Consider the following 12,894-nt stretch of genomic DNA (forward strand, 5'->3'; position numbering starts at 1 on the left):
GCAGTAAATAGCTTACTGTTTTTTTGATAGAACCCATATGGTTAGAGTTGAAGGTGCCACTTCTGAAAGCAAAAAAAAAAAAAGTTACCAGTGGTGTACCACAGGGTTCAGTTTTTGGTCCTCTCCTCTGGTATATATTTCTTAGATGTTCTTGCTAGCACTCCTGGCTTATTGTTGACTACGTTTGTAGCTGATTGTAAATTAGGTGGTGGTGGTTGATCTTTAGCTTACTCGCAATTGTTCCAACATAGTTTAGGGTGCAAGGACAGTGGTCCAAAATTAAATGTAAAAAATGTATAGTAGTTGATTTTGATAAACAGAACACTTTTACACTGGGTTCAGTTATTCGTCTATTAAAGGCAACATTTAAGCTATTTTTCATTTTCCATCTGGGGTTCCCACAGTCCTTTTCTGACATCCCTTTAAAGTGTGCAAAGCTTTTCTCAGATTTAATTTTCTCTTCTGATTCCATTTTCAGAACCAGAACCCAGTCTCCTTCCCCTTTTGAACATGAAATACTTACTTTAGAAGATTATTTTCTTGAGTCGATAAGCTCAGCCGTAAGAGGCTTAGAAATTAAAGCCCTGTGGTACTGATCCTCCTTACCTGAACTTTCAGAAAGAGTGCTCTGATGGACAAATCCTATTTTTATTGTCAAGGTAGCCACAGAATTAAGTTTAAGCCAGACTGTCAATTTCTCCATATTGTCAAGAATGATTCCAACAAATGGGCGTGTTTTACATTATTTAGATCTATGTGAACAATACCTCTTGCCTTGGCAAGGTAGTGTGTTTGTTGTATCCTGTGGGGCCAACTGTCGGGCTGTAAAATCTCTAAAGTCACTTTGGGTAGTTGGTATTCAGAGTGCTGTAAATTCTGCTATGAAGAGCATTGCAAATCTTTGACATGCATTTCTGTTGCACAGTCAACAATGGCTACCTCTCAAGCATCTTTAAGAACACATTCTTATGTGAAATATGAGCAACTTTGCCATAGTTTTTCATGCATGCCTTCACAAGACAGTTGTTGCGTCTTTCGGCTTTTCCTGGTTAGGGGTCGCCACAGCGGAACTCCGGTCCGCTAATGATTGGCAGTTGATTTTTACATGCCGAGTTGCCAGCCCTGACGCACAACCTTCAACGAAGGTACGCCCATTCACGCATGTCTCCACGCAGAAGACGCTCTAGCTGAGAATCGAACCGGACAGCGTCTTACTGTGAGGTGACAACGCTACAGCAGCTAGAAATTATATCAAGGTGTGTAGATCCTCCGTTTGGGCTAGTATATTATGTAAGTAGCTTTAATGATACCTGTCAGGAAGATGAATGGGGACTCTGTCCCAAAGGCATTGAAGAGGGTGAACCCAAATTATCCTACATTTGAAAGCTAGGTACTTGTTGTAACAGTATATCGAGATGATCCAAATCCATCCTCTTTAACATCCCTACCTTTCTTACCCCAGACTTTTAAAGTGAGATTGGTGGGGGTTGGTGAAAGTTTATTAAAAAAAAAAAAAAAAATTGATTTTCCTGCTTAGTGTTACTAGATTGTACTCTTCAGCAGCACACTACTCCGATCTGGATAAGAAAGAGGAGAGTGGTGTGTTATGGGTAAGGGAAGATTGGAGCCTAAGCTGTGCACCAAGCTGACTTGAGCTTGCATTGGACTCCTCCTAAACATATTGAATGGAATGGACTTGGATCATCTAGAGCAGTGCTTCTCAAACTATCTGTAGAGAAGGACTAGATGCTTTTGTTTCCAATCTGTCATAGACCATAAAACAACTATGATAAACAGATTGCGGTATGTAAAAATAGATATACAATGGAGAAGCCACACCACCTGGATGACTTCTTTCTTGTATTTCCAAAACTTGCCATAAGCTGAACGGTAAGATTGGCCAAGAGTGGGCTGAAATAATTAAATTAATAGGGAGTCCTGGGGGCTGTTTGGCCCCTAGATGCCATAAGAGTTGTAAACACTTTGAGGTGAAATTGTCCCTCCACCCCCATGCTTTTGATCCAATTTTGACCTTAAAAAATTTGACTAAGGAAAGAAATCCAGTCTTATTTCCCCGCAAGGAAGAAATAAGTTGTGTCCAAAGCTCAATGGTCAGAGCTGACAGAATATTTCCAAATAAAATGAGATGACCAATGCTTACAAGGATACAAAAAGACATACCTGGATATACTGCCTGCCACCTTACCTCCAAAATAATAGTCATTTCATATGCACTCTTCTGGTGTTAGGTTAGGGTTAAAATGAAAGAACAAATGGTCATAGTCATATATTTAAGTTATTGCTGTCATACATTTGCATGACACTTATTTCAATCCTACCATCAAAAGGAGTGGGAATAAAGACCCAAATCAGGGACAGGTTTTAAATATTATTCTCATATACTAAAAAAAAAAAAAAAAAAAAAACTATGCTAGAATAGCATTTTTTTTCATTTGCTAATATTTTATTACTACAGTCCACAACATTTATCCAGAAAAAAACACAAATTTTGTGAGAAGCATAGCAAAACATGAGGGAAGATTGGGAATTGTTGCAAGCAGTGCCCCTGGTATGGACAGACAGACACACACAAGCACACAGCTATCAGTTATAACCACTTACATGACGCCATACACCTTGGATATCTGCTTGCAGTTGAACGAATGTATAAATTATGACCCAAAACCCTATTTCATCTTGCTGCAGTCAAAACTGTACAGGGCAACCCACTGCAAACACCGTCTGCCCTTTCAACCTCTTAGTCCACAAATCTGCACTTAGAAAGATGCTATAATAACATATGCATTTTTTGATTGCTGCTTAGCCTAGAAATCCCTAGGAGGGTTGGGGTAAAAAAAAAAAGAGAAATTCAGTCCTTATGCAATATTTATATAAAAACTGGAACATGACAGCATAGGAACAAAATGCCTAGGTTTAGAGGGTCTGGAGTAGAACAGCTGTGAATATATATATATATTTTTAAACTGATTAACATAACAGACAACATGGAAAAATAAAAGAAAATTTTGTAATACATATATGAATTTGGCCTGGAGAATCTGAACAAAATGTCTAAGACTTTAAGGAAGAAAGAATAGTGTTGCATGCTGAACTTCTAATGACACGTGACTATAAATTTTTTTATGTATTTTATTTTATTTTACATTTGTTGACTGGGAAAGTCTGACTGGACACAAGTTCTTTTTCAGCGGAGGCCCAGGGAGAAAAGCTGCAGTTACATCAGAGGTTAATAAATCAAGATATGACAAGGATTACATATACATATTTAAGAACAAAGCATAACAAAATTAAGCAGTTGTTATTCAGTGATCTGTGTCTCAGTAGAAATAATCAGAATAATGCAATATTATAGAGTATTCATAATTGTCATTATTTGGAAGTGGGAGAAGAGATGTGGAAGAAGAGTGAAGCTAGAGAAGAGAGTCGAACAAGAATAAGAGAAGTGTAAAAAATGACTATGAGGGAGGAACTTTAACTAGGGGTGAGACAGGATAGGCTGGGGTAAGATTAGCCTAGGGTGTCACAGTGGCAATGCCAGTTAGTTTGTAGGTGTGTTTTTAGAGATTTCTTGAAGTGAGATAAGGATGTTGCAGCTATTATGTTAGTGGGCAGAGAGTTCCATTTTTTAGCAATATAGTTAGACTAGAAGGAGGCCCCTGCAGAGTTATTGGATTTTGTGACCTGAAGAAGCGGTTTGTTGTTGGAGTGTAGAACCCTAGTTTTAGTGTGAGAGTGTATAAGGTTTTGTAATGCAGGTTTTTTTTTTCAAGGTGGTAGAGTATGAGCTGGTTGTAGAGAAGGAAATGGGGGACTTCAAGCCAGTTAAGTTGTTTAAGGGCTGAGCAGTGTTTTGTAAAGACTGCTGGTGGCGAATTGTGCAGTTTTGTTATAGCAGGTGTCGTGTTTAAATAAGTCTGACTTTCTGAGGTTGGTGAGGATGGGAGGGGCATATAGAAGTGTGGAGATGAGATGTGTTTGTTCTATTTTAGCTCTAGTACTATTTGTGAGGAATGCTTTGTTTCTATATAGTCCCCTCAGTTTTTTGTGTACTTTCTTTACCGTGAGTGAGATGTGAGTATCAAACTTCATGTTGCAGTCAATTTCTACACCTAGGAGTTTGGTGTGTGTGACTGGAGAGATGATTGTTTTGTTGTTAGAAAGTATGGTAAAGGAGGGTGGAGGAGAAGGAGTGATTAGTAGGGCGGAAAATGAGAAGATTGGTGTTCTTAGGGTTAAGTATTAATTGGGAGCTGTTAAGTCATTTTTCCATGGAGAGGAAGGAGGCTTGTGTTTGTACTTGTAATTCTTGGAGGGAAGGAGAAAGAGCAGATTAGTGTTGAGTCATTCACATATTGGATGACTGAGGCTTTTAGGGTAGAAAAATGGAGCTTATTAGTGAAGACAGAAAAGAGTCGAGGTCCAAGGATGGAGCCTTGGAGAACTCCTAGAGTGACAGGTAATAGTAGAGAGAGTTCTTGCTTCCATTGAACTGCTTGCTGCCTACCTGTTAAGTAGCTTTGGAACCAGGACATGGTAGTTTTACTAAGATTTAGTTCAGAAAGGGAATTAATCAGCTTGTGGTGGTTGACCATATCAAAAGCCATGGAGAGGTCAAGAAAGACAGTGGAGACGTAGTTGCTGTTGTTTCTGTGGTTATTAACTGTGTGGGTGAATGACGTAATTGCAGTTGTGGTGCTGTGGTAGGGCCTGAAGCCATGTTGAGTGTTTGTGAGAAGATTGTAAGTATTGAGGTAGGCCATGAGTTGCAAGTGTACGCATCTTTCTAATATTTTGGACATAGGTTAGAGTATAGCTGTGGGGCAATAGTTTAACTCTTTAGAGTTGCCCCCTTTGTGGAGAGGTATAGTGTATGATATTTTCCAGATATCCGGAACTAAATTATCAGATATTGAGCGGTTGATAAGAATGGACACAGGATAAGCAAGGGCATCAGCAGCTATTTTCAGGAATTCTGCTGGTACTTTGTCGGCAGCTAAGGTGGTAGGTTTTAGTTCTGTCAGTAGTTTCTTAATAAAGTCAGTACAGAAAGGTTGAAATGTTAAACCATTGATATCATTGTGGTAGCGGGTAGCTGGGTCAGGGGTGGACAGTCTTGTGCATTAGCAAGAGCGAAAATGGAAGCTGTGGCAACACTGAGGGAGTTATCTTTTATCGTTGGAGTGGGAGTTCCTCATTTTTCAGGATAGAGAATCTTATTAATAGCTGTCCAGAATTTTTGGGGGTTATTCTATTTGGTTTGTATATTATGGTAGAAGTTAATTTTGTCTAATTTAACATATTTTTTTGATTTGTTACGGAGTTCAAGGTATACCTGCATGTCTATATGGGAACTGGTTTGGTATCAGTGGGTCCAGGCCTTGTCTCTGGATTTTAGAAGAGACCTAGTCTCTTTGCTCATCCAGGGAGCATGATTGGATTTTACCCTGACTGTTCTGGGAAGGGCTTGGGAGTTTAGGATGTCTAAGAAGGTAGAGTTGAAGTACTGTACAGCTTCATTAAGGTTGTGGTTTTTAAGGGGAGACCAGTTACAAGTTTTTAGTGCATTAATAAAGGTAGCTTGGTTGAAGTTTTTCTTGTTTCTTATTGTTTGCTAAATTGTGGGCTTTTCTTGATAGGCACGATGTCTTATTACAAAACTTGGAAGGTGGTCGCTTAGGCTGTCAGGGAGGCATCCAGACTGACTGATTAATGATGGCTTGTTTGTCAGAATCCAGTCAAGTATTGACTGTCTTTTGGTAGATTTGTCAATTCTAATGGGATATTGGATGAGTTGGGAAAAGCCATAGAGGTTGGTGAAGTTGGTGGGGGAGTAAGAGTTGCAGGTTAGCCAATCGATGTTGAAGTCCCCCAAGATGATAGTTTCATGTTGGAGGCACTCAGATGCCTAGTGAAATAGGGTCTGCAGTATGGGAGTGTTGTTTCCAGGAGGTATATAACAGCCGATTATAATGATACTTTTCTTGGGGTGAATAATTTTCTTAGCTGTTATTATGTCTGTATTGGTTAAATTTGACATGTCTATATTTAGGTTTTCTAAGTTTAGTTGCTTTTGAAATAGTATAGCTACACCTCCTCCTTTCTTGGATGTACGATCATTTCGTATGATATTATAGCCAGATGGTAGAATGTCATTATCGGAGGTGGTGGGTTTAAACCAGGTTTCGGTGAGTAATACTATGTCAGGAGAATAAAGGGAAATACTTGCATGAAGGTCATGGACTTTATTATTAATGCTTCTAACATTCAGGTTTAGTATTAAGAGGTCATTCGGTTTTCTAGGAAGTTGGAATGAGTTAAGAGATGGATTTTGTTTAGTTGGTTGGGTGCTGTTATCAAATGGGCCTGGGTTAGGGTGGATGTCTCCACTTAGAGTCTGGCAGCTATGTCTATTTTGGTTTTGATAAGGTAAGTTATATACTTGTCATATTTGGTGGATAGATTATTGGAATAGTCAGAAGGTAGAGTGAGTTTAATGGTATAAGTATATATGTGTGTGCATGTAAGATGGATGGGCAGATGGGGAGGATGAGAGAGATGATGATGTGGAGTTGTGAGTAGTAGATGTGGCCTTGTGAGGTAAAACAATGGGGTGCAAACTGTGATAAGTGGTAATGTGAGTAAGTAGTAAAAGTGTTGTTAGTAGGATTGATGATGTGTAGATATTAGTTTGGAACATAATTTGATAGTAATGATGTAGGTGTATGTTAAGTGTATGTTAGCTATGAGTGTTATTGTTAGGGCATAAGTGTGTATTGGTTAGAAAGGCTGTGTGGGTGTGGTAATTACCTGCTTAGAGTGTTAACACCTATAATAAGGAGGAGGATTGATTAGAGTGTTTGTAAAAAGGGCTATGTTAGGAGTGGGGTGGTGGTATTGAGATTGTTGTGTGTTGTGATTGGAAATGCAACAGACAAGTCCACTGCTTTATTTTTTATTTAAGCATTTGCCAGGAAAAAATAAATAAATAAATAAAAACATGTTCTGAAGGCCTTTGCTCCAACAGTAAGTTCAGCATTGACAGTGAAAATAATAAATCTTGCCTCATACCACAGTGGCTACTTCCCCAGGCAGCCATCGACCAGCTGTACCTACTTTTATATTTGCAGCTTTCTGCTCCAGTAAGGAGCAACACAGTGATTAAGTGCATTATATTCCCTGTCTGGTATCAGATTTCTGGCTTAGAAACTCCATTTTTTTTGTAATTAAAAAAAAAAAAAGTTTGATGGTACCACTTCATTTACTGATCATGATTATGGACTTGTAACAAGTAATGCCAGTCCATGGACCAAAGTTTGGGTAGTTGATCTAAAGCCATTGTTATGGTAAGTATATAAAATTTCTTTTCAAGATCTGAGAATTGCAGTGCATTACCTTGAGAGGCAATTGCTACATGTGGTAATCCGTTAGAACTTCAGACTACGACAAACCATAGCACTTCTCTTACACTGTGATGATATTTGTTTCTGTTTCAGTTGGTAATTGCCTTTGAAAATGCTCTTAGTACTTCGAAGATAATTCCCAGTGATGAGCACCAGAAACTTTATTCAGAATTTATATCTTTCCTATCAAAAGTAAGTCAACATATATCTTAAGAGTATTAAAATTCTTCACAAGTTGTGTTTTATAAAATTTAATTGCAAATATTTCATTGGCATGCTGTTTTGTGAATACATCTAAATTTATTTGTTTATTACATTTGTTGTCCAGGTATGTCTGAGTGGGTCAGAAGCCCGTTTTCAGAGGAGACCTAGGGAGAAAAGCTCCACAGTAATATAAGACAATAAACACATATAGTAGACATTAGTACAGTAGAATTATTTACAGCATTTAGAAAACAGTACAAAGCATGGTTAATTTTACCAGGGGGCTAAATGCTTGGATCTTTAATTTTGTGTCACTTTATTGCATAACGAGTATTTTAGAGATCGAAGCAATATGGCTTTACAGCTGTTATTTGCTAAGCTATGTAATCTTAGCACTATAATACTTGCATTATAATATTTTCTCCTTCATACAGAGATAGAGTGCACCGTGAGAGGTAAAAGACTGTGTATGGATTTGGGGTGGGGATGAGATGAAGTGTAGTGGAATGGAAACATAAAAAGGGTTTCTTTTGCTAATTGCTATATTTGTATTAACCCTTAGCTGCCTCATAAAAAAAGCAGATTACAAAGAGCTTGTGAAGCCATGACAGCTGACTACCCTTCTGAGCTTTTCCCTCAAGAAGCTCTCAGCTTGTACTTTATTCAATCAGGTATGTATGTATGTATGTCTGTCTGCTACTTTACATTTTATGGTGACCTACATGTCATGTTATAATTAATTCTTAGCTAGGATGTTTTTACACACATGACATTTCTTAATTTGTTTTATTCCTTTCCCATAAAGAAGCCAACATGTTCATACTTTAATGGGAACCCCTTGGCAGTGCCTTACACAGACAGACTAAAGTCCCTGTCCCTGTCACTGTACTCTGTATTGTATAGACTTCTTAGGAAAGACTTATGCTGGGCTTACGGAGCAATCTCAGACCCAAACCTAATGAACTTGCTGCATATCTGTAAATCAGACGAGACTAGAGATACCCATTACAGGGACCTAAATGTGGCCTGCAACTTAAACAGGACATGCTGGAAGGACAGAGCTGTCTCCCAGTGACTGCCATGTCTTTGGAATAGGCTACCAATTCATGTGATACAGAGCACCTCTATGACACTGTTCAAAAGCAATCTGGATGATTGGATGGGGCACTGTAAATTTTTACCAAGGATAACCCTTGTGGACATGGGGTATCATTACTAAATGCAATCCTGGGTATTGACTAGCATATCTATGGTATTACATTGGGATGAAATGGCTAGACTTGACATGACCTCAAGATTGATAGTATAGTAAACTCTTATGATCCTTTGTGGATGCACTTTATGAATTCCTCCTGTTTGACATTAATTAATTCACAATATGTTTGCATTTTCTGGTGCCCAGGTTGAAGGGTTCTGCACATTTCCTAGCAGCATGAGTTTTGGTATCACATACTAGGACTAACTAATGTTCCCAATCAATGTACTCCCTATTCTTTTTCTGGTGTAGTCCATGCAGCCACTATGGAGAGGGAGTTAGCCACATCCTCTGCAGCTGTTGGGGTCCCCTCAGGGAGCAAGGGAGAGCCACTGTTGTCAGTCTTTGTAGAAGGGGCAGGAAATGTGCCTCTGCTTAGCCAGAATGCTGTACCCATCCCTGGGGAAGTTGTGGCTGGCAATACTGGGTCTTTTTTTTTATTCCCCTACTCATCCTGTCAGAAAAGAAATTAAACATTTATCTTCTCCTGTGTCAGTTAATCTAGATAAGATTAATTTATTGGGATTGACTCAGGCTGCAGGTTGTTTCCCCTTCTTATATGGTAGTTTCTGGTTAAAGAAAAAGGGATCCCTCTTTCCTTGAAGTGGTTAAAGTAATTGAATTTGTAGGGGAATGTGAATGGACAGATGCATTTTTCCCCTCAGGTTTCTGATTCAGATTCCGAGGAGGGTGTGGTATCTGATTCTCCCTGTGAGAGATTTTCTGTTTCCGAGTCTATTTCCGGAAGGAGTCAGTGTTTTCATTTGGCGACTACTGAAATCTCTCATTTCCTAAAAGGTTATGAGTAGTTACATCTGGGATTTCCAGACTCTTCTATCTCTGCAGCTCTGTCAGCTTTGGACAATATTTTTCTCACATCCTGCAAACTTCTGACAGACTGTTTTCCGTTAAAAAAGCAGACAGATTGTATGAAGTTCTTCATTCTTTCAAATTTTTATACATCAATCCCAGACCTAACCCATCAGCTATAACTTTAGTAAATTCATCTGCTGCTCAACATTTTGGTAATTCTAATCCCTGTCTTTCTGATAAGGATGGGAAAGCTTTTGATAAGTTTGGGGAAAAAGTGTAAACAGCAGGCAGATATGTTGAAGTTTATTCTAACTAATTGTGAAAGTGTGATGAAAGTTCTTCCTTGGGTAAAGATTGTTTTTGGACCTTCTGCAGAAGTTATCAAGACGTTTGATGAAAGGGATAAGCTGATTCATGGAATCTCTCTGATTTCCAGCCCTCTTTTTGTATATTTTCCAAGGGTTTCTCTGCTCCCTTGTCTAACTTTGGTAAAAAAACAAAAGAACAAAAGGTCTCAGCAGAACGCTAGTAAGCAGATGTTTAATATGCAATGGCAGGAAGGTTATAAAAAGAAAGCAGGACCCCCCCCCAGAGAATAAAGGACTGTCAAATAAGTCAGAACGACTGTATGAGGGACCTTGTTCCTCCCTCCCACCCTGGCAGCCCCTTCATTATCCCAGAAAATCAGAATCTGCATTTTTGTCTTAAACAGAGTGTTTCACACAAATGGGCCTTGAATGTGATCCACTTAAGTTACAGATGACAGTGGGATGAGCTTCCTCCCTTCCAGGGGATTCCGCCTCATCCGCCAGACCACACCCTTCTCTTTCCTCCTGTCTTTTATGATGTGCCGTCTAAGGGAGTAGTAGAAACTTTTCCTCCTCCTCAGTTAAGGAAAGGATTTAACTCAAGAATGTTTAGTGCCAAAGAATATTCTTGGAGACCAGTTTGTGATGTGCCCAAGTTCAAAATGTTTTCACTTTGCAAACTTTTGTTCCTTCTTCCTCATTTGAATTTCTTAGTAACCTTAGTGATCAAGTGCAAATGGTTTTTCTACCATTTATTTTGTTATAGTTATGCTTTTAAGTTAGATTTCTTATTCAAAACTGTGTAAATTTTACATTAGTTCAGTGGACCTATATTTATTAAGTTTAATAAACTGGTGTTTGTTTGCTGTAAGCTGAGTGACTGTCCGGTTACTTTCTTATTCCATGTCATCCAGTCCCAATTTCTGATGATGTGTTAGAGGGAAGAAGCAGTTCTGTAATGGGTTGGCATGATGTCTGCAGTCTGCAGCAGATTTTATTACCAAGTGAACAGAATGTAGCACAATCAATTACTCATTCAAATAATAAATCAATAAATCAACACACATATTCAAGTGGAAGGTGAGAAAAGTAAGATAGAATGGGAGAAGATTCTTAAGGTGTGTAGTACTTGGCAAACGGTGTAATAAAACAGATGTAAAACTAATAAAACATTGTCAGTCAGTGGATTGACCCTTTTAGGGAGGAAACTACGGATGTGTGAATCACATTTTTGGATTTGTCCAGCATACCAGTTACAGAAAAAAGAGAGAAAGAAAGAGTGGGACATGTTTTACCAGCTTTGAAAGTTGGTAAAAATTACTTAACACTGTTGAACAGACAGCAACTCAATTTCTTTGATTAAGAATTCTGGACAAATCCAGAAGTAATGGGAGAACAAAGGAGCAAATCAGGGACAGTTTTTAAATATGTTAAAAAGTTAAAAGAACACATTATCTGAGCAATATGAAGCATGAAACTGTGTGTGGCATTATTGATTGTCTGCAATTCTCTGTGATTTACCAGAAATTCAAAACCTTTATGAGGGACAGGGCAAAACTATGAGACAAAATAGGGGACAAAAGAGAGGTTTGGACAGAAGGCAAAATGAAGTGCTGCTGTGACGAATTAAGTGCCAATGCTCAACGCACACTGTCACGCTGTAGTAAACAGTTGTCTAATATGGAAACTTCACTTTACTGCATCTTCATTTTCATAGATGCACAAATTATTTCAAATGTTTTCCTTTCAGCACTAATTCCTTGTGGTATAGCATACAAGCACACACTGTACAGTAGGTCTGTCATTAAGGTGATTCACCCAATAGTTTTCTCATTAAAATCCATTTGTAAAAATGATTTGTTGTGCATCTGTTTTATTACACGGTATAGCAAACACTATATATCTTAGTAAGAATCTTACCTTGTTCCAGCTTACTTTTCTTACCTTTCACTTGAATATAGCTGCATTTTTTGTTTTATTTTTATCTTTTTTAATTGTCTGACTGAGTGAATGACTGTGCTGCATTCTGTTTATATTACTTTTGTAATAAAATCTGCTGCACACTACAAAAAACATGCCAACCCACTACAGAACTGTTTCTCCCCCCAAATACATCATTAGAAACTGGGGCTGGATGACATGGAATCGGACAGTAATTGGACAGTTAAGCTGAATACAGTAAACAGAAACACCAGTTTAGTTACTTCAATGAACATATATTTATTAAGTTTAATAAAGTAATAACTACACATTTTAGCATATGAAAGCCTACTTTACAATGTGAGGGCATAATTATATAAAAAAAAAGAATTAAAAAAAAACAACTTTGCACTTGCTTTAGATTTAAAAGATCCATAACATCACATTTGTATTCATGCAGATTTCAGGAATTTCTTGGGATTTTGTCTGTGTGGATTACATTATCAGTTCTCTGTCTTGACATTTGTTGAACAGTCTTGGAGCGGTGGATATCCAAAAATTTCTAGCACTTGTGATAGTCTGTTGTAGACTGCAGAGTGCAGGGTATCCACTTTTCCATATTTAGGTGACTTGCTTATCTTTGCAGAGTCTTTTTCAAGGTGTTAGGAATCTCTGTTTTAGGTCAGGGATCTCCTACACAGCCTGGAATTACGATAGAAGATTCAGAAGTCATTTTTGATTCCCTCTCAATATTGTATCTGAGGTGCCTACTGGACATCTCCATATGAAGAGCATTTCTGCCACAGCAAAAAATAGATATATGTTTATAACTGTTTCTGGGGTTTTCCATTCAGACTTCAGTCTCAGCTAAGGAATACCTCCAGATTCTGACTTTAATTACATCAGTGATTCTCCTGGTACTAATTGCAAGACTCAACATGAAAAGGATACAGTGGGAACTCAAAAATCATTG

At 38.2% G+C, this 12,894-nt stretch overlaps 1 protein-coding gene across 1 annotated transcript in view; it reads left to right on the top strand.

Moving 5' to 3' along the window:
* TTC37 (tetratricopeptide repeat domain 37) overlaps window positions 1–12,894 on the top strand; it is a 2,356,248-nt gene that overhangs the window by 527,077 nt on the left and 1,816,277 nt on the right. The window contains exons 7-8 of the mRNA XM_044064132.1: window positions 7,515–7,613; window positions 8,188–8,296. Of these exons, the coding sequence (XP_043920067.1) occupies window positions 7,515–7,613; window positions 8,188–8,296 (208 nt within the window). The remainder of the gene's footprint in view (window positions 1–7,514; window positions 7,614–8,187; window positions 8,297–12,894) is intronic.

Source organism: Protopterus annectens, chromosome 2.part2, assembly GCF_019279795.1.
Source record: "Protopterus annectens isolate FY-2018-M chromosome 2.part2, PAN1.0, whole genome shotgun sequence".
NCBI classification, from domain to species: Eukaryota; Metazoa; Chordata; order Ceratodontiformes; family Protopteridae; genus Protopterus; species Protopterus annectens.